Source organism: Sander vitreus, chromosome 17, assembly GCF_031162955.1.
Source record: "Sander vitreus isolate 19-12246 chromosome 17, sanVit1, whole genome shotgun sequence".
NCBI classification, from domain to species: domain Eukaryota; kingdom Metazoa; phylum Chordata; class Actinopteri; order Perciformes; family Percidae; genus Sander; species Sander vitreus.
In genome coordinates, this window is record NC_135871.1 from 12864351 (window position 1) to 12890637 (window position 26287).

General features: G+C 40.3%; 1 protein-coding gene across 1 annotated transcript; it reads right to left on the minus strand.

Moving 5' to 3' along the window:
• Positions 1-964: 964 nt before the first annotated feature.
• On the minus strand, positions 965-25345 carry golga4 (golgin A4). Its single transcript, XM_078273876.1, has 24 exons — positions 25125-25345; positions 23882-23959; positions 19136-19204; positions 18690-19016; positions 18486-18533; positions 18295-18351; positions 18093-18191; positions 17284-17437; positions 16947-17137; positions 15592-15675; positions 15088-15235; positions 14813-14991; positions 14499-14597; positions 14237-14392; positions 9647-13425; positions 9426-9547; positions 8858-8988; positions 7757-7843; positions 5781-5801; positions 5523-5591; positions 5100-5175; positions 3103-3188; positions 1748-1834; positions 965-1597 (listed from the first exon to the last, which is right to left on the minus strand). Exons 1-24 carry the CDS (start codon positions 25200-25202, stop codon positions 1583-1585), a joined length of 6240 nt encoding a protein of 2079 aa, XP_078130002.1. The 5' UTR covers positions 25203-25345; the 3' UTR covers positions 965-1582.
• Positions 25346-26287: the final 942 nt, after the last annotated feature.

Genomic DNA, 26287 nt, shown 5'->3' on the forward strand with positions numbered 1-26287 from the left:
CAAGAGGTAGCCAGGATAAGACCGGAAATACGAAAAATTTTACTCAAAATTAAAACATCCCTGCTGGTTGAAGTGCTGTTACAAGTGTTGAAGGTCAGCAAGTTTTAATGTGAAAGGTACATAACCGGAACGAGTGTTTTCTTTCTGCAACACTCACACTGGTAACGCGGTCACGGAGAGACGCGGATGGTCTTGAGGCGCAAAGCATCACATTTCACCCGTGGGCTTTGGGGGCTCCACTCACCTAAACTGAGAGATTAGGGGCGCACTGCTGCCATCTAACGTTTTTCAGTCACAATGAACAGTTTTTTTTGCAATTTATTTGAAGTCAGCACAGTTAGACAATGATATGAGTACACTGTTCTAAGGAATTTTAAGCTTTTATAAGACGAGAGCTTTTGTTACAATGATTTACAAAATGAAGATGGTTTATTGGAACAATTATTTTATATATAACAGTAATTTTCAACATTTTTTGGCATGTTTAGTGTCCCCATAAAACAAAAGCCATGTCTACTTGAAACCCCCTTGCTGCATGTCTACCAGCTGTAACCAGTCAAAGACTGATTTTAATTTCCTTGTTTAATTTGAATACTTTTTAAGAGTCCTCACGAAACAAATGATCAATATTTAAAAGGGAAAAAAGGCAAAGTCTGAATATCGTGGAAATTTTATAATTCTATGTGAAGCATTCTGCTTTCCTGGTTTCCTAATCATCTGGCCACCCCTGCATTTTACCGTTAAAATGGGAAACTGCATTTTTGTTGTGAAGGAAAGAAATAAAAGGTCAAACATAGGTTACCCGTGATGAAGTATGTGACCCTAAATACAGGATCTTAAAAATGTTATCATTATTTATCCCCTGCAAGACTGGCTAAACATTGATAAACCAGGTAATGAGATAAGATATTGGAGTTAACACGTTACTGTATGATAATAAGAATAAAAGGAGTGACAAAAGGTGTTCTGTAAATAAGATTTAATTAGTTAAATCTGAAAATGTATAGCAAGCCATAGAGTGCCCTATAATACAGTCTTAATTATCATAGTACAATTTACAGTTGTGTTTTTGTGTCTCTATGTCAGTGTAGTGACAAAATATAAAGCATAGAAAAGCTGTGTTAAACAAACAAGGTCCAGAGGCCAGTATATCTTAATGTGGTGCGAGAGCACAGTTAAAGGGTCGTTTACAGTTTTACAGAGGAAGTGATTCAGACAACAGCACAACACAGAAACCTATAAATCAACTGACCTGTCAGCATCAATACGTGATAATGATATAATTTATTGCACAAGCCAATCTGTATAAACACATTCTAAAATAAAAAGGAATCAATTTCACTTCATCTAAACATATAAATTAACAAACTTAATTTCAGAGTAAAACTAGACTTGGAAGATTTGTGTTTCTAAATTCCCTCATACCTTTAGATTTATTCATGCATACTGCAACACACACACACACACACACACACACACACACACAGAGAGAACGCAGAGTAGGGCCTCATCAAATCCAAGGCAGTCTTCCCCTTCAGCAGCAGCAGATTTTCATCCATAAATACCCGAATAATTCACACACTCATCGTAACCAAGGCTGTGGAGGGACAGATAAGATTTTTTTTTAATTAATCATGCAATTATCAATGAACAATTGTTTGTAATGGTTTTTTTTTTTTAACTGCAAGAGGACTGAGGTGACTTTAATGAATGAGCTTATAAAAGTAGCAGGTCAACGGATGCTTACAACCGCTTTTGAGTCTTCTTTGTCCAAAACCTTTTGTGCTTGGTCTGGAGGAAACTTGAGCATGGAGGTTATCACTTTGGCCATCGTCTGTTGATGAGGAGCAAATAAATAAATAAATAAATTAGAAAAAGCTTGACAAATCAGCAATTAAAAAAAAAAGAAATTAAGATTTATTATAAATTTATTTTTAACCCCCCCTCCCAAACAAATCGAGCTTGTTCTTTGACAATTAAAGCCCAACAAGGGCGCATGTATTTCCCCCTTAAACATGGGATAATCAGAAACAGGGCTGCTGTGTGGGAAACCTAACCGCTCAACTAACACTAAACAAGGCCAGCATGTCTTTAAATGGCAAATCTGCGTCATGCACGATGTATGTGCTAGCAGGCAGACTAGGGGACATCCTCCCCACTGGGGAGGTCTGCCAAGTTACCATAAAGACTAACCGTTTGCTGGGAAATCCCCGCTGACTTTAGGATCATGTCAACAGCACTGTTAATTAGGGAGATCACTGTTAATTTTACCCAGGATGACTGGACACAACATGACTTTTATATGGCGTCCTAAATGGTCTCACGTTTTGTGTGGCGCTGAGGTCAATAGGTATCCCGCTAAAAACATGGGATGGACTGACTCTCAGATATCATTAGTTAATAGTTTAATGTAGTGGTTTAAAAAGGTCTCCTTTCAAACTTAAAAATAAAAATCAGCAGTTCATGTTTTATTCATTAAATGTGTTTCAAAGTGAAACGCTGCTGTGTCATTTTTACACATGGATTTTAAGACATGATGTAACCATTTGCAACATGGAAAACGGTAGAATTATGATTTAAATAGCCTTAGACTGATGCAATCAAATAAACAGCTTAATCAAACTTTTTAATTTATAACTTTTTAATTAATTTAATTCTATCATCATTGTACCAGCGAACACATTGCATCTCTTTGCACCACCCAGACACCTTTATGATTTCCTGAAGAAGCATCTCTATATTTGTCGCCATGCGTCACTGTGATTGGCACCGCTATTTCAGAGCTATGAGACCAGCGATGCGACTGGCTGAGAGTGTATTTATTAATCACCTCAACCTCCTATCAGCAGCAGGTGAGCCTGGAGACGCCCACACAGTTTGTGACCTACTGCTTTGCGTTTGTTGTTGACTTGAGCGATTAAAACATGGCCAAAGGACTTATTTCAACTGTTGTTCCTGGTGTTTTTATAGTCAACCAACCATTTATCAAGATGTAGACAGGTATTCAATATCCGACATTCAGAAATATTAGGAAATGTAAGCATATAAACAATCACTCTGTGTTTTTAATAGTATAATACCGTAAGAAAATAAAAAGCATACTTTTGTTTCCCGTCCCATCATGTATTCAAACAACACCTTCCTCAGGTATTCCATCTCAGTAGGTTCACTGCTGTTGTATACAGGCTCTGTGAAAACAAGCAAAGAAACAGCCAGTTAATCATATGAGACCTGGTCAGCATCACAATAATGCGTACCTGAGTAATAACTGCAATAATCAACTGTCATATTTAAATAATATTTCATGAAGAATGTAACTGTTTTAGATAGTCAAGCTTTCTCTCTTCCATGGCCTGTTACTATGCTATGTATGAATACTTAAAATAAATAAAAGATATAAATCAGGATGCACTTCTAAAAACATTACAAATGTTTCTTCTTTCCTTTACAAAAGCATACAACAATACCTGTCACTGTCAAATACTCCAGCTGAATTCTGACACAACAACCCAGAGCATCATGTTTGTGTTAGCAACCATACACAAAGCCACTTTCTGCACAGGTATGGGCTCAAATTAAGCAGTACCTTTGAGCACAGGAAAGAATGGCGAGGCTCAGCATGAGCACATTAATACCACAAAGAATGAACGTTTTACTTCTACGCCCAAAGCTATAACTATGAATGGGAAACTGTGTTACAGCATGGATAGGGCTGGTAACACTTAAGACTACTGCTTCTACCACTGAAGGTCTTTAATATGGAACAACACCCACTGGCTTTCTGCTTATCTGGAATAATCATTCAGAAAACGCTAAATGTCCCTGCATGCACCAAGAGAGACCGTGCGATTAGAGGACAGAAAAAAGTGATAGAGAAGTGCAAACAACTCTTTGATCTCTTCAGTGGAGTAATAGGTCACCAATAAATCCCATAGCCTTTGTCCTCCTGACCCCATGTTGCCCCAGTGGAGCTCACCATTCCATCCCACATGAAATGGTATATAAACAGCCCTCTGATCAGCCCTACCACCTGAAAGCACAGCTCTGGGATTTAAGTAGGCTCGACAGATTCATAATGAGTGGAAGACGCTTTCACTAAGAAGTACTGTCATCCAAAGGAAATACAGGACAGAGCAGTCATTAGCTCGAATATAGTAGATGTATTGGAAGTAGAGGATTTGAGAAGTAAAAGTCTGTGTGTTGCAGGGCCCCTTGTGGGAAATCTTGAGACCAAAATCTGCAAAACCCATTAAATCCAAGGATGGCTTCTTCAGCCCCCCCCCCCCCCTGACAGCATATTCTCTTTATTACACCAGCAGGGAAGCTCTAAGAGGAGGGTCGAATTCACTCCATCTCCCCCATCGCTCCCACACACACACACGCGCACACACACACACATACACATACACACACACACACACACACACACACACACACACACACACACACACACGCGCACACACACACACACACACACACACGCGCACACACACACACACACACACACACACACACACACACATACACATACACACACCTTTATGATATACTGCATTGGGGATACAGCATTGACTTACAAGTCAGCACCCAGAGGCTTATCCTAACTTTAACCACAATGCTTATATGTCTAACCCTAACCCAGCATCTAACCTTAACCAAACCCTAATTATAACCGCAGTTCCCATCTTAACCAGCAAGCCTAAAATCATGCTTAGTTGGCTAAAATGTCCTCAAAAGCATAGTTAAACCCGACCACACACCCACACTCTTCTCAGAATCTGCATCTCTTGTCCTACAGTATTTCTGATCAATGAAGCAATGTGGGGACTGACAGATTAGGCAGACTACTGGTAGGTAACTCTGAGATCCGACAGAGCAGCTTGACAATAACTACATTAAACAATTCATATGTTAACACAACATACTGTATAATCATATGTTATGTGTTAAAAAGCCCTATTACAATAATAAAGTTAGGGAACCTCTCTTTTCCCATGTTGCTGCAGTGTGAAGCATTTTGCATGGCATCTTTGTTGTGCTGCTCTTAAAGGAAATTGGCTCAAGAAGCAGAACTAAGTGATTCATGGTGTTAAAATTACCTTTGAATGTGCTCCCGAGATGAGTTACAACAGTGGTTCGGTGGAAACATTTAATCTTGTCCTCAAGCGAGTGAATCTACCGTGGAGAAACACATGCATGCACAGATTAATAATTTTAAAAAATTGAAGCCATTTGACCCCAGTGGGTTAATTCTATGCATTAGCCTAAATGTTGCATGGGACATAAGCACAGCATTTTGTTGATCATCCTCGGGGGATGTTTTTGAGAATGACGATGTGTGTGAGAGAAACTGAGGGAGGCGTTGCGGTCATTGTTTATAGGGTTAAACCAAATGTAAACAGATGTGCTTTGTAATTAAGTTGATGCAGCAGGAGAGCAGTAGCTCCTCTTGCTGGAGGCCACAGAATCCTGGGAATACACTGCATGGGTTTTGGGAGCACACGCAGGGGCCCAACACTCACTCTCTCAGCAAAGCCCTGCTCCCTCAGCCGAGCCTCGCTCAGCAAAGTCGTCTTCTCGGCTAGCTGAGCCTGAGGTAGAAAAGGAGAGAACATTAATGTCAGTAAGAACTCAAAGGTTTATGATGGAACAAGTCATGCAGTGCACAAACAGTATGTGCCTATCAATGATGCATGTTTACTTGACTGAATAAATTGTTTTACAATGGTAATAGGCTGGAATTATATGGATCCTAGAAACAGTAAAACCAGCAAACATACCTGTAGGTCTTCTATGCTCATCTGTGCCCAAATAAAGAAGAAAATATATGTTACAATAGAATAAAAAAATATATGTGTAGTAACAGTAAAAATATTAATATATACATTCAGTCAGTTATGGCATAATAATAATTAAGTAAACGGTGCAGTTTTTCTTTTAAGGATGAGTCTGCTGATATTCTGATTTTAGTGTCCACAAATCTCATGACCAAAGCCAACAATTAATTATTATTGTTTGTGTATCCAAAGTTTGATATAGCTTATTCCTCCATGCCATAGAGCTCTATTGTTGTCTATAACTATTAAAAACACATCAATAAGCCACACTGTTGCTAAGGATGTCACGCTCCTTCATTACCATGAACACACAACACTTGCTAGAGCACCAAATGTGTATTAATCTACCGCTGAAAATAGTTCCTGACATGTGGTCGGGTTGGTTCAGTGGGTAGACCAGGCGCACTTATACTGAGAGGTTTATGCCTCGACACAGAGGTCCAGGGTTCGAATCTGACCTGTGATGATTTCCTGCACGTCTTCCCCCTCTCTCTCCTCTTTCTCACCTAGCTGTCCTGACAAAAATTCAAGGCGGAAAAGCCCAAAAAAAGAATCTTAAAAAAAAAGAAATAAATACAAAATTGTTCCCGACAAATAGGCAACTTAGTCTAGTTTGAGTACACACAGCTCACAGCTGTTTTAAGAAAAGATTTACCTTTCTTTTTTTTTTTTTAAAAGATAACATGTATTTCTGTGACCCGTTTTGGGAGCCACGTACATGTGGAGGAAGTCAGAAAGGCCTGCGAGATGGACAAACATACTGTTGGTTTTGGTCTTTTAAATGGTATTTTTTGACAATAAAAAAATAGAATAACACCTGCCTTATCTTTTAAGTTTGTACGGTACAGTTCAGGACTGAATTAAGAACTGTTCATGCCCAGTTAAGTCTGCACAGACAGTCTAAACTGGATTTGTATTTCTGAAAGAGCGTTGGTCTGTTGTCTCTATGGAGAGACAAATTAACCCACTGTCTGAATGAAAAATGGTTTGTGAGGCCCATAGTAAGGAAAGGCCTCCCTGAGCATGAACCCATACAATCCACCCATAAAGTTATTACCTCACCAGGGTAAAATGCAGCAGAGAGAGCAGCGTAATTCTTTGTGTTTGTGTGCATCTGGACACAGTGTTAAGGTAGAAGAATCAACGCAGGGGTCTCATGGCACCTCAACACCTGGGTAAAACTTCTCCCTGGAGTACTTTTGTCCTATCTGACCCCTTTCCAGTATGCACGTCTTGCCTGTGAGAGTATTGCTGTAGTATAAATCTAAGGTTTAGAATCACCTCGTGTGATGATAATTGAGAACAGGGATTGAGGCTGGCTGCTGCCTCACAATCTCGGTTTTCCAAGGAGAACATTCCTAAGAGATTCAAACGAGCTTCACAGCATCCGGCGCGCTTTGGAGAGCAGCCACACGACTGGAGCGAGAGACTGATCAGAGCAAAGCATGTGCGCAAATTGTCCCTGAGCTTTTAGGCGGAATCCTTCAATTACGAAGCACGACAAAGGAAAAGATAACCGATAACTGCTACATCTGTTAACCTGGATGTGAACTTTAAAAGAATATCTGAAAGGGCCTCATTGTATGGACACAAAAACAGGTCTGGATTAGGTCGTCATTCAAAACTAGTAATGCTTCCATCAGACAGCCTTTTCCCAGAGGAGAGGGAGCTGAAAAGGTGATTTCATACAGCCATTGTTATTTCATGCAGCCATTGTGAAGGCTGATGATTTCAACAGAATCACTATATAAACTGAATCTACAACTCCAGTCTCATATATAACGGACTTTAATGGCTGAAGGTATGATTTTCTACATCTGTGTCAACGGAAACATGTTCCCAATACATCATCCAGTTGTGACACCAATCACAGATGTTTGAAGTGGTGAATATGTACAGTAGGTCAGATATGTTTGTACCTCAGTAGTGTCATGGCCCTTTGCCTGCAACTCTTCCAGTTCTTTCTGAACCTGCCACACTCGGCCTCCCATCTCCTCCTCTCGACTCTGAAAATATAAGAAGAGAAAGAACAATGGCTGAATCATTTCCTGTTTCATCTCAGCATCACAACTCAAGTATGTCGGTCTAACCACTCGCAGCCTTATTTCAGACCACCCCCCCTAATTATGTTTGGAGACAGTAAGGGAGACAATTTTCTTTTTAAGTAATCCGTTTGACCAGTTTCCAAATATATATCATTAAGCAGGCGTTTGAGGATTAAGATACGTTTTTTTTAGACCAGTGGTTCACCCAGGGTGGGAGCTGTGGTAGAATTTACGATTTGATTAAAAATATATAACCACATATTAAGTAACACCCGAACACCCAAACAATGTTGTGATAAACTAGTAAGCAAGTGATCAGAGCAAAGCTGGAACAGTTGAAAGTGTAATGGCTAAATGGTTGAAATAGTTACCAAATAAACAGCTGAAAGATAGCTAAAACTATAAAACAGTTGAAACAGTTAGCTTAAAGTGGTGGATAAATGATTGAAATACCTAAATATAAAAATATTTAGCTACATTTAAATAAACACATTTAAAAAATGATGGCTGGTTTATGAACCGTTGTTGACTAGTCAAAGGGCCACAGCTGTTCTTTGGATGCCATGTATATACTGTGACTGTGTACATAGTGAACAGTATTTGATGATGCTTGTTGTATGTAATGTTTATGCTGATTGTATTATTGTTCACCTTGCCCGGGGACTGGAGATGAAAATGTATATCTCTGTAGAATACATCATATTTCAAGTGTTGAAATGTATGTTTATTATACAAGGTCCCTGTCAAATAAACTTGAAAATAAATAAACGAAGGGGTACTTGAGTTCATCTGACGAGCTGTGCGGCATGTCAAACAAAAACGGTTGGGAACCACTGCTTTGGACTGAAGGGAGGCAGCTGCCAACTAGTGCAGTGATGACTTCCAAATGGCGGGTGGGGTTAATTTTCTTTCCATGGTAAACCTTACCGAATCTTATTTAAGGAAACATGTTTAAGCTTCATCTTTTCAAAGTACCTGTAAAACCTCTTCATATTTCTTAACAGTTCTTTGCAAATCATCCTCCTTCTGGCAAATCACCCTCCTCAGCTGACTGGCTTCTTCCCGATGGCTACTCATGAGCTCTTCCTCTACAGTCTGGGCCTTCTCTGTGTCAAGGAAAGGGGAAAGAAGCCAGAGTTAGCACATAAAAATAACCAAATTCATATTCCAAACCACGCAGTTACCATCCCATCTGGAATGTAACATGATTTAACCATAGAGGAAACATGGCACTTCAGACACACTTTCCAAATGCAATGATCCCTTAACGTTGTTCCACCCAGTGTCAAGATTAAAAAAATGCATCATGTTTCCATTTAGTTTTTCTACCCTACTGTCTTACATGAAAGTCAATCATATTCACTTTGATTTTCCATTTTAAAAGGGAGTTATGTGGTTGCCTAAAACAGAAGTAGACTGTAGTAAACTGAAATTATTTTACCACAACAAGAGAAAATGATCTCAATCACTTAATTCCCATGCATTACAACATAGCCGTAAATCTTGTCAGTTTCATTTCATGAATTATTTTCCCCCGCCTCACCAATAGTCTCCTTCACTGCTGTATCCATCTCCCTCTCTTTCAAAGCCATCTGTGTGTTGAACTCCCTCATTAACTGCTTGATAGCAGAATTGTGCTTCATCTCCATATCTTCCAACTCCAGTCTATTAGAACAGAGATTATAGGAAATGTATTAAATTAGCATGGACACCACAAGCATGTGTTTATACATTATCATTATCAACTTGACATCATAAACTTACTTCAGCTTTTTCTCATTCTCCTCCAAAAACTCTTTCTTCATGTATTCTAGGTCCTGTTCGTGCTCCCTCCTCAGTCCTCGGATGTCTTTCTGTAGCCGGGCGAAGTCCTTGTGGATTTTCTCTTTTTCGTTCTTCACCTGATGCAGAGTGCTCTTGAGAGACTCCAAAGAATCACCGTCCACCTCTTGCATCGGAGAGTGGTTTTTCATCTCGGTTTGCTGGATGCTGCTACATTCCACCTTCATCTCAGCCTCAGGTTCTGATGGATTTTGAACCTGCTTAATAGTTGAATGCAGTTCATCAAGCTGAGCATCCTTCTCACACATTTCTTCTTTCAGGCGATTTAATGCTGCGAGAAGGTTTCCGTTATGCTCTTCTGCTTCTTTTAGCTTTGCCTCGATGTCATGTAGCGCTGACTTTGTTTCTTTGAGCTCCCCTTGTTGCGCTGCATCGTTCAGCAGTAAGGACAACTTCTCTTCATAGAAGTTTTTTAATTCCTCTAAAGACCTCTCTTTATTGAGCCTCTCATTATTCAGAATTTGTTCAAGTTGTTGCTCCTGCTCTTCCTTAAGCTTGACGAGAGCTTCCTCAAGTGTTTTTGTTTTCTCCTCTAACGCGTCTGTGTGTTGTTTGCTGGACGTTTCATTGCTCTTGATTTCCTCCAGGCTAGTCTGAAGAGCCTTGATCGCCTGCTCTTTTTCCTCGAGCTGCGAGGTTAGCTGTTTTTTAATCTGACCGATTTTCTGCTCAGCTTTCTTCTTCAGCTCCGAAACTTTCCGAGCGCTCTCCGCGGATAACTTCTCTTCAGCGTTCTTCAGACTTTCCTCTTTGCTCTTGATAATCTCGTCTTTCATCCTTTCAAATTCATCCCTTTGACTTTCAAGCTTGTGTTTGCACTTTTGGTTGTCTTCCTCAAGGGAGCGGAGCTTTTCCACCATCTCCTGCTCCAAATTACCATTCTGAGTGCACTGCATCTGGGTCTGCTGCAGCTGCTCCACCAGCTCTCTCTTTTCATTCTCCTTGATGCTGTGTTGCTGTTTGAGGTCAGCTGTGAGTTGTTCACACTCTTTTGTCTTTAAGGCTAACTGCTCCTGAAGCTCACCGAGTCGACTGATGCAACTCTCCAGCTCAGAGGTAAGGCCGCTGACCTTCTGCTCCTTCTCACTCAACGCTTGGTCCATTTCAGACTTGCTGATGGACTGATTGTCAATACTTGCAGTCAGCCTTTGCAGGGCTTTGTTCTTCTCACAGATTTCTCGCTCCAGCTCATCGAGCCTGGTCTGCAGAGAGGTAATAGTGTTGCCATTCTGGGCGAACTTTGTCTCCGTCTTCTTCTCATACTCAGACAGAATGTTCCTGAGTGCATCTGCCTGCTCTAAAGCAGACTCTCTCTCCTGCTCTAATCTCTTAATGGTCTCCTCCATTTGAGCAGCATCCTCTTTATACTGCTGGGTCAGCTGATTTATGGTTTCCTCCTTCTCCTTTATGCTACTTGCTAGCTGATTTTTCAAGTCACTGGTGATGCTTTCCAGTTTGCTGATATGCGACTCGTTTGTTTTCATACTTTCTGATATGAGTCTGTTTGCTTCACTCAGCTCCGCAATTTTCAGAGCTTTCTCATTGATAGACTGAGAATGATTCTCCTTCTCATGTGTTAAGGCTTTGACATGCTCCATATGGGCATTTACCTGAGCGGTCATCTGTTCCAATGAAATGCATAGATTCTTATTCTCCTCTGTCTGCAGGCGCAGATTCTCCTCTAAAGTGCAAATTCTATCTACTTTATTGAGGATAACGTTTTTGAGATTCACGACCTTTTTTTGACTGCAGAGCAGTCTGTCTTTCAGCTCGTTCAACCTACATTCAACTCTTTGACAGAGTTCGTTAGATCCACACTCCACTTTAGCCTGAAACTCTTTACAGTAATGCTCCATTTGGTTTCTGATCATAATTAATTGCTGCTGGAACTGTGCTTCCTTGGCTTGTAGCTGAATGGCAGTTTCCTCAAATTTATTCTGCAAGTCCTCGCTTTCCTTACATCTGGAACCTTCCAGCGCTTTACGCTGCTTCTCCATTTCTTTCAACTTTCCTGACAAGGTCTTTAACTTCTCTCGGTTCTCTTCCTTTGCTGAGTTAAGTTTGTCTTGGAGGGAGTTTCTCTCCTTCAGAGCCTGGCTGAGGTTCCTCTCCACTGACTCCATTTGCTCTTTGAGCATAGCTTCACCCTGAGATAAACCTTCGAGCTTAACCGCTGCCGCATTGAGCTCTTCCTGCAGCTTCTGCACGGTGGTTTCTCGAATGGCCAGGCCCTCCTTTAAATCCTGTATTTCACACAACACTTGCCCGTTCTCCTCTTTGCTTCTGCTGAGTTGCTGAGAAACGTCCTCCAGTTCCTGAGCCTTCTCTTGTAGTATGTGTGAGTGTTTCTCAGTTAATTCTTCCTCCTGCTGTCCTAACTTCTCCTGCCAACGATGCTCCAGCTCCTCAATCTCATGCTTATGGGTGTCATTAAGCTTCTCCACTTCCTCCTTATGGTTGGCCTGCAGCTCTGACATTGCACTGCTAAGGCCTTGGGAACTATTTTGGGCCATCTCTACAATTTTCTCTTGGACTTGTTGCTCTGTCTGCTGAAGCTCTCTCTCCTTCTTTGCAAGTTCTTTCTTCATGGCTTCTTCATTCTGCTGAAGCTTTTTCTTATAACTCTCGTGCATTTCTTTGGCCTTGTGTTTTAATTTTTCCATTTTTGTTTCCTGTGTTTTCAGCTTAGCTTCCATCTCAGTTACCGTGTTTTTCAGTTTCTTTTCGTGGGCAGCTTTTTCATCATCCAGCTGTTTCTTGAGGCGAGTTAGTTCTTCCTGCTTAGTGTTCAGTTCTGTAGTAAATGACTTCTCCTGCTCCGAGAGCTCCTTTTTGGTCTGTTTTAATTGGTGCTCTAGTTCTTGAAGCGACTTCTCTTTTAGTTGACAATCATTCTTTGCTACTTCCAACTGATGCTCCAAATCCTTCTTACACTGATCAAGATCCTCTAACATCTTAATTGACTGTGCATTTGATTCCTTTAGGCTCCCACTATCCAGCTGGGATTGTGACAAACACTGCTGCAGCTCTTCCAATTCCTTAACCTTGACATTTAATTGTTGTACAGTGGAATGTGATTCCTCTTGTAGTGTTTTTTCGCTTAGGATGTGATCTTTAATTTCCTTTTCCTTTTCTCTCAGAACAATCCTCAACGCGTTAAGTTCCTCCTTCAGAGTTTTCTCTAGACCTCCAAGTGACTGCTCGTGTTCCCGTTTGATATTTGCAAGCTCTACATTGTGCTTTTCCATGTGATCTTGAAACCTCTTCTCATGTTCCTGTTGAGCGGAACTATGGGCATCTTCAGCTGCTGCCACCAACCTCTCCTCCAGAAGCTGTTTACTCTTCAAAGCCTCAGAAAGTTCAGCAGAAACTGCCTCTAGCTCTGCCTGCTTTGCATCCAGTTTCTCCAAAGTTTTCTGGTTCATGTCTTCAACATGTGCTTGGAACTGCAGTTCCTTATCTTCCAGGAGGGACTCCACTTCAACTCTGTGTTTTTCCTTGAGCTCCTCAAGAGCAGCATTATTCTGCTGGGTTAGGGAGCCCTTGTGCTTTTCCAGTTGCTCCTGGTGCTTTTGCTCTAATGCAGAGATTTGCTCTTGGTGTTGATACTTCAACTTGTCTAACTGACTGGAAAGTTCGTGGGACAGACTTGATCCATCTTGTGAAAACTTCTCCAGAGAGCTCTCCAACTCCAATACTCTCTGCAATCACATACATGTCGGGTTGTTATATCATTCTATAAAGTCACTACAGTTAATCATTTCACAGAATTCTGAGACAACTGTAAAAAAAAAAAAAAAATGTCAATAATTAAGATATTTTTTAACAGTGGGACTACAGTACTGAATCTGTACAGTTATCACCAAATATTCAAAGCTTCAATGGCAAGGAGGGATATGTGTGTGTGTGTGTGTGTGTGTGTGTGTGTGTGTGTGTGTGTGTGTGTGTGTGTGTGTGGTATTTCTGTATAGTCCCTGCAAGAGTGGTTAGTTGGGCTGAACGTACAATAGGTGGTGCTCAACCTTGTCTAAAGGATATTTACACCAGGGACTGCAAATAAAAGGCTAAGTGAATCAGTAAAGATCCCAAACACCCAGGTAAGAGCCTTTTCTCCATGATTAGGTCAAGAAGAAAGTACTGGATACACCAGGCCAGCACTGAGAGGCTAGGGAAGAGCTTCTAATCTCAGGCCACTAGGATCCTAAATGAGGTCACTGCCTAAGACTACCCCTCCCCCTCCATTTTTATGTGTCAAATAAATTGATTGAAATGTATTGATTGATAACAGCCTGTTTCAGATTAAAACAGAGTATTGATGTTTCTGTTGTGCCTAGAGCTTGCCAAATAACTATATACATGAATCAGATTATATATATATATATGCTATTTTGTTAATCAAGTAACATGGAAAGATTTGATCCTCAAAAGAATTCAGTCAGCCCTAATGAATAGGTCCAATATTTCCCAAGTAACTACATTTATAAAAAAATAAATAATAATAATCTAACTCACAGTTTTTGCAGCTTCCAGCTCCAGCTGTATCTCTTTAACCTTGTTTTCAGCTTCAGTCCTCAGAGCGGTCTTCTGTAACTCTACATCCTCCAGAGCCAGAGAAGACTGATGTTCCCGCTCCTTACCTAACTGGGCAAACTCCTCTTTGCATTGCTCCTAAATACACAAGCATGTCACATCAAAAGTTAAAAGCGATCGTTTTTCTTCAGATTTACTTTGATTATGTTGTGAAATTAAACAAATGTAAACCTTTGGCACATACCACAGCTTTGTTGATTCTGACACTTAGCTCTTCTTCTTTAGCAGCCAAAGCTTCACTGTGGAATTTTTCCATTTTGGCCACCGTTTCATCTGATGATTTCTAATAATGATAATATGTAATAATAATAATAATAATAACAAATACAATGTATTTAGTGCTTTTTCTGTGTTCTCATAGACACTTTACAACAAAACATACATTGTAAATATCAACAAAATGAATCAAAAGTGAATACATGGACTAATAATGTACTTGTGAAATGAATTCAAATAAAAAACAAATGCATGAATATAGAGCAGCCGTCACTTCCTGACCTTCATGATGGTGACGACCTCCTGTTTGACTCGTGTGAGTTCCTGCTGCAGAGTCTTCCTCTCTTCCTCACTGGCCCTTTCAACCTCTTTCACCTGTTCCTCCAGCTGAACCTGCAGCTGTTTTCGGGCCTCTTCCGCTCTCTGAGCTACACCCAGCGCTCGTTCAAGTTCTTCAAATGCTTCGAGAGAAAAAAACAACAGCAACAAAAAACACATTATTTAAATATCCAGAAAAGACATTTACATGTACGCTTACAGAAGTGGCTTCCACTCACCTGATTTCTCCGCCTTTTCTTTCTGTTCCTGTAATTCTTCTTTCTGGGCAGTAGCCTGCTGGAGCCTGGAGCGTAGCTGTGCAACTTCCTCTTCTTTCATTTCCAGTGTCTCATGCATCTGGCGCTTTGTCTCTGCAATGACCATTCCCTGAAAGCCAGCAACCCATGAAGCAAACATTTCAACCTTTTAACTGGAACTGGTCTGAGCAAATGAATTGACACTGCAATTGATGTTGATTTGATGAGTGCTAGCTCTGCATTTTACACCCTAACTCAAGTGTGCATAATTGTTTTTGACTTTAAGTGCTTTCAGCATTCCTCACACAGATATCATGAGCTGCTATCCATCCTGCAGAGCTGGGGTCAAAGTTTAAGAGAAACAATATGGGACTTCAAGGTCTCGTACTTCTTTCCTCCATGGCAGAGTAAAAAAAACATGTAATGTCTGAATCTGCAGCACGGTCAATCAAGATGTGACTAAAGTCTAAAAAACTCCTCACTCACCTTGTCCTGCTCCAGCTGTTCAATGAGGTTCTTAGCATCACGCAGCTGAGTGATCAACTTAGTCTTTTCTGTAGTGTGCAGTTCCTATAAACATAAAACAGTTGACAAAATTACAACTGAGAATGTCACATACTCGTATCCTGTATGTGCTTTGGTCAGATTAATTCAAAATGTTTTCTACACCACCCACGATGCCTCACCCACAAGCCAAATAAACAGAGCGTACACAAGCCCAGCTAAACCAACAAGTCGACCCAAATTACAGCCCACTTTAGCAGCAGTGGCATGTAGTAGCTGTGTCTCTGTGGCACCGCTGTGGTTACTAAACAGAAAATGCTGAGCTGTATTTCTCTGCATCTATTGGAGCCACAAGGCATAAGTGTCTACATAGGCTTTGATTTAACAGTATCTTGATGTTCAAAAATGCAAATAACTAATTTTAAAAATGTATTTTACTGTAAATATACAAAGAAAAAGCCAATACAGCATGCAATACTCTGTCAACCAGACTGTAAATAATAAATTCATAAATCCCTGAGCCTAAGGTCTCAGAACGTAGACAGATGGTCCGTTTTATGGGATATTTGTCTGAGGCAGGGGATGAGCACAGCACAGATCAGCAGTTCCAGGATTCCTTCATGCTACTTAAGAGGGCTAAATGCCTGTTAACCTCCGCTTTTCTTGACACAAGAAGGGCCCTATTCCCAAACAGACTGCAGATTCAACACAATAATTATGGTAAATAAAATTTGAAAGCTAGTCAATCAACATACAGACGAGCTGTCTATTATCACGGTGTCTTTGTAACAACACACATTTGTTATCAGATGCTGCAAAACATCAGAGCAGCTATGGACAAGCTGAACAAGCCGATCATACCACTGAAGCAAAATGTTTTGAAATGAATGAAAACAACGGTTCAGTCATGTCATGGTGACATGACATGAACCCTGGTCCTGGATCTTTTCCAGGGAATTTTGGATGTTCGGACTGTGAGAACCACAGCAGTCCGCTGTGTCACTGAGATAATTGTGTCGCATTATCAGTGGACCGTAAAGACTCTGGCAGACATTTTGCAGCATCTCAACCCAGCCTCATTTTAATCAAACCGCTTCATGATTACAGCTTACTGCCCCATCAATTTCTAGTGAGTGACTGTTAAGGAAAATTGCTTTAAAATATTTAGTTACTTTCTTCCTTTGAAAATAGCTTATTGACAAAGTATAAGCAAACATTATCTAAAATGTATAGATCAATTTGACTGAAGAAATATAAGTATGGTATATATATAAGTATGACTATGGTCGACACTCCAGTATCATTGCTGTTGAACATGTGAAACACACGTTAGCCACCTTAGTCTTCTCCAGCTCCTGCAGTCTCTCCTGCAGCTGCTCCTGCAGAGTTTCATTCTCACTGCCCAGCTGGGCGCTGCGCTCCTTGTGTGTTCGCATCACTTCTTTGCACTTCTGCAGCAGGTTTTCCTGCCTCTTCACTCTCTTCTGCAGAGCCTCCATAAGTTTGGTTGGATCACTGTTGCCCTCTCCTGCCCAAAAAATAAAATGCACTGGTTATAAAAAAATAATATTGCACACACATAGAAATGATTGTCATAAGTCTCATACACAGCAACTTCATGTTTTGCTTTTGCTCCTAACCAAAATACAAATATAGGTACAAAAATGTGTTTACCCTCAGTGACTTCAGGCTCTACTAGTTGCTCCTTCAAAGGACTTTGTGTGGAAGAGGCTGAGTCTGAATCTGCATCTTCAGATTGAGGGATGTCCCCCTCAGGTGGCACCGCACCGGCAGAGACCCCCTTGACTCGTTTCTTCAACAGAGCAACCTGTTAGAAAAAGCAACAAAAAAAAATTATTAGTAAAATAAATCTCTGACTACATGGGTTTTTAATTTTTTGTATTCGTAGTTTTTTTTTTTAAATTTGTACTGTTTTGCAAATATTGCAAGTGCAGGAAAAGATCCTAAGGTTTAAGTTCAAATATCCCCCAAAAAAAATCAAATCTCTGATTGAAAGCTTTAGTGCGTAACTTTTTTAAATGAATGAACGTCTGTTACATTCAAGCCATTATATAGTGCGACAGAAACTACGCACTATAGATTTAACGTAAAATGTTGCCACATTTATTAGTTGATCCTGCAGTAACATTAGCATATGAAATTCCTTCAGAGCAATGAACTTTTTTAGTTTCTACCTCTTTGTTGAACAGCCATGTTTATTCAAAGTACTGTATATGTGCACGACAATATGTTGTTCCAGTGGCAATCAATGTTTCATTGTGTTAATACAATGTTAAAGTCAAAACAGTTTTGTGATTATGATTGGTGTAGTTTTTTTCTGAGTCAAATTCAATTCATTGTATAGGTAAAGACTAAATGTCGACTTTGAGTCATACTTTGCTGTCTTGTATGAAATCCTGAAAGCTGCTGACTTTGCCCCACAGAAACCATATCCATGCCACTATCTATGAACCAACACCTACCTGTGTTTGGAGTACAGTGATCATCTGGTCTTTCTCTTCCAGCGCTGCGTCAAACTCGTCTTGTAGGTGTTTCTTGGCCTGCTGGTCCATTTGAAGCTCCTAGAGATCATTTAATATGTTAACTCAGATGTAAACATTTTATCAAAAAGGAAGCCAGATACTGACTGAGAGAAACAGCAACATTCATAACATATAGCCATACCTCCCGTAGCTCCCCTATCCTGCGGAGAGATTTATCTTGACACTGGCTGAGGATGACCTGAGGGGAAGGAGAACATACATCTGAATTGATCAGTTCAGGATGCTACATATTTTCTGATGGGAAACCCCCTAGGGGAAAAACATCATATCAAAACTAAAATATTATCCAACATGGTAGTTAGAAGAAATTACCTGTGTTTTTTCTTTCTCTCGTTGCACTGTTCGGTACGCAGTAACCAGCTGTATGGTTTAGAAGCGGAGGTTAGTAAAAGGCGAAAAAGAAAGACGAAACCATGAATAAGGATACATCAAGATAATAATAGCTACACACTTCTATGGCAGGTTGACAACTCAACATTTGAATCTTCTAGGAGCCGTTCCCTGTGTGACTCTCACCTCGGAGTACTTCCCTCTGTAATTCCCCAGGCTCCTCTCCACTCTAAGCAGTCGGTGCAACAACTGCTCTTTGGAAAGGGACTCTGCACTTCCTGGTGGCTCCTCAGCTTCACTCTCAATATCTGACGGAGGATCGTATGTGGGGGCGCCCAGGGACTCATTTTCTCCCAAAGGTGTCAGGGAGTCACGCGATGAGCTTCGGACCAGGTTTTCTTTAGAGGGAGAGCGGAACAGGCTTTCGGCCCGACTGGCGCCACCACGAATCAACGACTCCATGGAGGGAACTCTTAACTGCAGTTTCTGGGCTAATGACTGTGTTTCCTCTCTCTGTTGGGAGGATCAAGAAAATGCATAAAAAGCTCATTTTAAACAAAAAATAAGCAACAGCGTTATAACATTAACGAAGATCAGAGCGGAGGTAGCAGAAGATTGGGTAATAAACGTACATGAGGAGAAGCACTTCCATCTCCATTGATGCTACCTCTGGGAGATCTTGCTGGCCCTTTAGGGGTGCTCTGCAGATAAAAAGACATTGTGAGAGAAAGTGTGCCAGTGGTCTTGTCCTGGGCCAGTTAGTCATCCATACCCAGCGTGGCTCTCCCTGATTACTCTGGAGGGAGCAATATTAGTATTGCTGGGAGCAATGCAGGGGCAATGGGTACCCTCATGCAACTTGGAAAAAACAGAGGGGTTAAATACATAAAAGAAGGCATCTCTACTGTACATTAAACAAAAAGGGTTAAAACTAGACTACAGAACAGCCATGAGGTCAGAACAAACAGAGGACAGTTAAAAGTCAAGGAGAGCTGGTATTTGAATTAAAGATGCTTGGCAGTGCCGTGTGCAGCTGTATTACAAGAGCACAAGACAGTCATACTTGAAGTAAGTGAACATTTAGCAGCTTAGTTGGTTTAGTTGACTTGTCAGAAGCAGGATCAGAGTAAGCAGATATTCTCCTCCCTTGTCCAGCTCCAAGCTACTGTACTGCTTCCTCTGGATTACTGTGAAAAACATTCAACATTTCTGTCCTGTTTCTTGTGGAAAAGTTCTTAATGAGACTGTAGTCACTTCCAGGATCTGTTTTAGCTTACTATGCAGCAATTGTAGTTGTTTTTATTTTGTGGGGGATGGTGAGGTTTAAAACCAAATGATTAAATGTATTTTTTTTTTTTTATTCTACTGCGTATAGAGGCAGTTGTTTGCTTCACTGAGTGTGTGAATGCGTGTGTCAACAGAGCTAAATGAATATGACAGAAGCACTTATTTTACTGTAAGTGATACTATCTAGAAGGGTAAACTTTGATAAAGTCAGTTTATTCCCTCTTTTTTTAACTCTTGATTTAAACAAGCCAATACTTGATTGCTTCCTTCATCCTCACTGGTTTATGTGAATAAACAGGAATAGAAGACTCTATTTAAAAACTCTATATAGCGTACAATACTTCTTGACTTCTGTCACTACTTCACCATGTGTGTCATCCCATGCAGATGCTTGTCACCTACCAAAACTTGAATGCCTCTATTGTGTTTCAGTACTGCACGTCCCAACACTCCACTTCCCAATTCTCGCAGCCAACGAATGACTGACTAAATTCCACGTGGTTCTGAATCCAAAATCCTGTCACTCACAATAGTACTTACGACAACTACTACCTTGATCAAGTACCAGCACAAACGTAATTGCAAGAGACAGAAAGCTTCCTTGAATATAGCTCTTGTCAAATGACAAGCTGACAAAACAAGTTTGTACCTCCAAAATAAAATGTAAAAACCAACTAAATGAATGAGTGAATGAGACGGGAGTGAGTTTGATGGGATTAATGTAATTGGATTGAACAATTAACATTTTGATTACATCTGAATAAGATGTAGATGGAATGTGACAAAGACATTGTGATAGATTTAAGATATTTGTGGTTAATCACAAGAGATGATAATGACACCGGTTGTTATCTGTAGCTGCTACACATTTAAATTCTCCAAACTGTAGTGCAATAATTCACTGATCTCTAAATTCTATTAAAGTACAACAGAGGTTGTTACAACAGAGGAAAAACTGTTAGGCTAACTTTTTAAGTATAGTGCCATTATATATTTCAATTATATTTAGCCAAGTGTAATAAAGAGTTACAAGTAGAGCCCGACTGATAAAGGACTTTTAAGGCTGATATCGATACAAATATTTGGTAATTTAAAAATCTGATATTCCGATATATCGGCCGATTTTTTTTTTTTAAATCCAGAAACGCGTAACAAAACAAACAGATTTCCCTAACATTAGTTATTTGTAGTTATTTAGGAGTCCTCACTAAAATAATATGATAATGCAGTTTAAAAATAAACGTGTTTGTTTTATTGTCACAACAGAACAGAGGAACATCAAAATATATTAAAGTTCTGATAAATAAAATGTAAACTTAAGATATGAAACTTAAAGTCTTTTGACCAAAAACACAATACCACAAAAAAAGTGCAGCCAACAGGGACGTTGTCGAGTTCCCTCTGGTGGACAAACTATGCAACGCCAACACTCGAAGGGTGTTTCGTCCGTTTTTATTTTATTTTTTAAATATTGATATATCGGCCGATAATATCGGCCATATATCAGTCGGGCTCTAGTTACAAGGCATAGAGTTAAAGACTCAAATATTAATTTACCCACTAATTGGTGTTAGTCAACACTGACAAGGTTGTTAACACTGACCCAAATAGAAGTTGTTATAATTGTAATAGTTGTAAAATACTTTTTACAATTAATGTCTAATGCTTATATAAAATGCTCATGTAACTGGACAATTATAATATAATATATAATATAAAATAGTACTAAATATAAATGGCTAGGGTAAACAACCTCAATCAGCATTTGAAATTAGTTTTAAAATAGATAGTACATTATAGGAAATAGCCAGCCAAACTCCCTTTACACAGAGTGGTTAATGAGTAGTCAAAACACAAATATCGATTTACATCAAACAAACACTTCACGCTGCATTTAAGTAGACATACACAATGTTCCTACTGTATGCATTTAAAATCTGTTGTTGATGAATTGTTTCAAATGGCGTTTTTTCCTCTAGTCTTCTTACTGCCTCCACTTATGAACACACATCATCTAGTTGTTGAGCTCCACCAGCCACGCATCTACAAAAGGTGCTCTGTTTGTTTATTTGGAAAAGTTACAAGCAATTTAACATTTCAAGCCTGTCCGTAGCTTGTAAATAGAAAAGGGCAACGCTCCAAATAAACAGACTTGTGGGGAGAAGGGACAAAGGCCATCAGGCAACATAACAGGGTGTTGAGGGTCTATACAGCAAGCAACTAAGGATACCTAAAGACAAGGGGGCAATATTCAATTCTGTAACAGATTATAAGAACTGAAAGGTAGGGCAATAAACCAACATACAGCAGAAAGCACACAAGCTTCTATCCCACAATGTAAACTCCCATTAGATGCAGGGTTAGCCTAGATATGAGATGCCTTCTTGTTGCTAAATCCAAAAGAAACAGGAGACAGAGAGCAGGGAACAAGCTGTCCCTACTTGGGCCACAGTCCTCTACCGATTCCCCGAAGGCACGGAAGGGAGGAAGGAACAGGGCAAGAGGAGGAGGAGAATAAAGATGAGGAGGAAGAGGCAGGAAGTGAGGACAAACTCACCACACTGGCTACCTGGGCCGTTTTGGGTTGTTTTGAATGGTCCAGAGCAAAGATAGTATACTCAGAGAGAAAAGCGGGCTCGGCTATCATCCCAGCCAGCACCTGACCCCGTCAGTGCAGTAACGGGACGAAAGGTGGGGAAAGGAGAGGAACACAGAGAGCAATGAGAAAAACAACACCATGAGCGTGAAATAGCGCTGAAGGGAGTGTCTAGCCAGACTGTCCAGACGAGGCTGGCCGAGAGAGACTCAGATAGATAGATGGATGGACGGAGAGAGCGAGAGAGAGCGAGAGAGAGAGAGAGAGAGAGAGAGAGAGAGAGAGAGAGAGAGAGAGCGAGAGAGCGAGAGAGAGAGACTACAGAGGATAGGAAGAAATATATGAAAAGCGGGAAAGTGAAACACTTCAACATTAATGTTATGAATGACAGTTTGGCATCTCTGCATGTAGTCTTAAGTTATGAGGTTGTTAATAAATAGGCTAAATCTGCCTCCAATAAGCAACTAAACACTTTCAGAGATGTCAAAGTGTTACAGATTTGTGAGGTGAAAAAAAGATGCTGCGATGATAAGAAGCTTCTAAGTTGAGAGCACATGGGCCCAAGTTACAATAACACATCTGTGCCAAAGGATAAAGGAGAAAGTGGAGTATAGAAACCTGAGCAAAAGGGGCACTGTCACTATTCCAGTTCGAAGTCTGCAGTGTTGAAATGTAGAAAACTTGTCATTTTTTGATCTAAAGCTCAAACAGCCAAAACTGTAAACACCCATATCTTAGCTCTAAAATACACATATTAACCAGTTGCATCATCAATCTCAGTCATGTCGGTATCTCATTACCGGCCTAATTCTGCATAAACTTGCCCATATCTACTTAGGGAAAGTATCGCAACAAATCACCAGAGAAAACACTGAGAGAAGGATACATCAATTATTCATACACATGCTGAAATATGGTCTGCTCTCCACCATTAAAATGCTCCTACCAGTGTCTCTAAATGAGAATCTCTTTGGAGCTATTGTACGATATTTAATTTGTGTTACAAAGCATTTTAATAAAATACCATTTATAATTATAATATTATAATACTATAATAATTGGCCAAGTGCTCTTAAAGATGAACATCAAAATTCCCTGGAGGAAATTCAGGAAAAAATAATAGGGAATAAGTGCAGGGAATAATATGCATCTTTAATCAAAAATAACAAATTATGATCAGCCTGGGACAGAGAGTTGATATTATTTCATTTGAGAGTACATGATGATAAGTGAAAACTAGTAGCCTTTACTCCTTGAACTCTCAAAGCACTACTTGGTCACTGATTTGCTTTCACTTGGCACAACAATCAAAAAGGGACTGGTTTGTTATTGAGGGAGCGTTAAGCATAACAAAACAGAACATGACTGACAGAAACATTACTCTGTATTGAAAATTAGAATATAAAATGGGGAGAGAACAAGACATTTCTGCAGGCTGCAGTTTGAGCTCAAAGATATTAAACACATATCTATCAGAAGCTGACCCCATGCTCACCTCTCTGTCACTTGGAGAGGGCGAGCCATCATGATGAAATGGGGGGGTTTGACTGCTGCGCCGGTCTCCACTGCCCATCTGTTAAAATAAATAAAACAGTATTTGTATCAAAAACACAGCATCCCTGTCCCTTATATTGCACACAATCATAACTATGCTCTTCTTTTCTTATTCTGATAAGGTTTTGAGAAATCAAGTCTTTTGGTTACCTGATATACAATACTTTGATGGACCTCTACTGCTATTTGCCTAATCTTACTTTTACTGTCATTAGTATATCCCACTGTTTGTCAATCTTCACCTTCTCCTTTGTAGTTAAAGTATGTATGTATGCTCCACACAAGGGCCAAGTTGCATTAAGAGAAACAAAAACCATAATGAAAAGTAGACAAAAAGCTGCCATGCACTACAGTACAATGGGGGTTTGGCAAACAATGCCAAAATATGTTGGTTTGGGATTTTTAAGCAAAACCAAACAACTGGGCTCTGAAGAGACCAAATCATCTTTCTTCAAAATACAAGAGAATAGTTAAAATATGAAGTCAATTTATGCAAAACATTGACAGACTGCAGTGGCAAATAAGAACAGGTTGAACCTGACCAGCAGGGCTGTGATGAACCCATGCAGCATACTGCCAATTGCCGTTAAACCCCTGATGAAGCAGCTTTGTAGCAGTGTGCCTAATGCTTATTTACTTTAACTTTCAAGTTTAATTCTCGTTTCTCTAACGTTGGCAGACGTTTGGCACTGGCAGGATTAGCATGTGTCAAATAAAGCTGCCAGCTGCCAGCCATTTGCAGCCCATGCAAGCAACATAAAACAGACACGCCCATACTGTCTCAGTGTCTATTATAGGATTCATGGCAAATGATTTGGCTACAACGAAGTTCGTAGTTGGCTGCCTGTTGTCTTTTTTTTCTACCTGGGACGATGAGATATAGCTACCAGTTACAAGTTTTCTTGAATGCATCTTACTAGCAGCAGCTGATGACAGCTAGCTAAGTTATGACTTAGCATGGTGCTAACGTTTAGAAGAGAGCAAAAGGGCCAACTTACAAGTAAACAAAAGTTGACACCATATTAAGTCATGTCAATGAAATACTAAACAATCAGTTTCGACGCATAAACCATAACTTCTGCGAAACGACAGCTATCTTCCTTAGCTGGAACCTCAGCAATGTAAACAGATATTAGCTTAGTTAGCTAGCTAGCTAGTTAGCTCCCAGCAACACAACAACCAACCTGGGCCTGCTGTGGTGACTGCGCATTCCTCTGCGGGGACTGCTCCTCGTTTATCCGCTGCTTGAGTTTTTTAAACATCTTGTCACGCCGATGTAGCTAACAGCTGACGAGCAGATGACTACTATCAGGCGGAGATGTATTTTGTTTCAGTTTAGGTTGACATCCAGTCTAGACTTCCTTGTACGGTTCTGATAACCAGCAGGTGACTGAGCTCTTTGCGCATGTGCGGCCAACGTGGAGGAAAACTTCAGACGTCAGAGTTAAAGGGCCAGTCCGACCAAAATTAGCTACAGCGCCACCCTTGGAGAAGAGAAGCACTCCTGTTTCCAGGTAGCTCTCATAACATAACAGGACCTGCTGGTACAAGTTGAATGTCCGGCAGCCAGGGCTGGACTGGCCATCTGGCTTACCGGGCATTTTTCCGGTGGGCCGACGCACTTTTAACCCGGATCGCCGATATCATTTTTTTTTTTTTTTTTGGCCGCGCCGGTGTCATGCCAAGGTAGGATTTGTATCCCCTGGCCGCGGGAGCGCGCGTGCACTCAGATCGGAGTTTAACTGCTGCACTTCATTCTTCACCTCTTTGAACAAATAGCGACGTGGAAGACTCGACAGGGTTTACCATAGTAACAAGGGTCTCATTAATTGTATCTACATAAATACGTTTATTTGTCTGTTACAAGGCGACGTGTGAATTGTTTAATGCGTCGTTTATTATTGTGGATTAATAGACAGTGTTTTCCAAAGTTCCATATTGACATGCACCTTAGCCACATAGGCCGACTGACTATGTGAGTCATGCAGGTTTATGAACAATATTTTTTCCTCGTCTTTGCTAACCCATCCCTCCCTGCCCTCTAACGTGATTTCTGTTTTAATTTAATTTAGTTTAATATGGCTCTTCAATTAACCGCTTTGTTCGCCTGTCTACCATATAAATTACAGAGGGGATTATATCAGGCCGTTGTTCACCTGATATAATGTGTATCCCCTCCCCTAACATGCAAAGGGTCTATCCTGTCCTCATGTGTATTATTTTCAGTGTTTAACAGGTCACAATGAACAACCTGAGATAATATGGAGATGTCTGCTCTTTTCTAGCAAAAGTTACATAAGGGATACACAAAATATCAGGCCGTTTTTCACCTGATATAATGTGTATC

Excerpts from the sequence above, each read along its gene's own strand:
- golga4 (XM_078273876.1), bottom strand. The coding sequence starts at position 25,202 with ATGTTTAAAAAACTCAAGCAGCGGATAAACGAGGAGCAGTCCCCGCAG. Across the intron at positions 19,205-23,881 it reads CCTCTCCAAGTGACAGAGAG|AGCACCCCTAAAGGGCCAGC; the intron begins GTGAGCATGGGG and ends TTTTATCTGCAG. Across the intron at positions 15,676-16,946 it reads AGGAGCTGGAGAAGACTAAG|GAACTGCACACTACAGAAAA; the intron begins GTGGCTAACGTG and ends TTATGTTTATAG.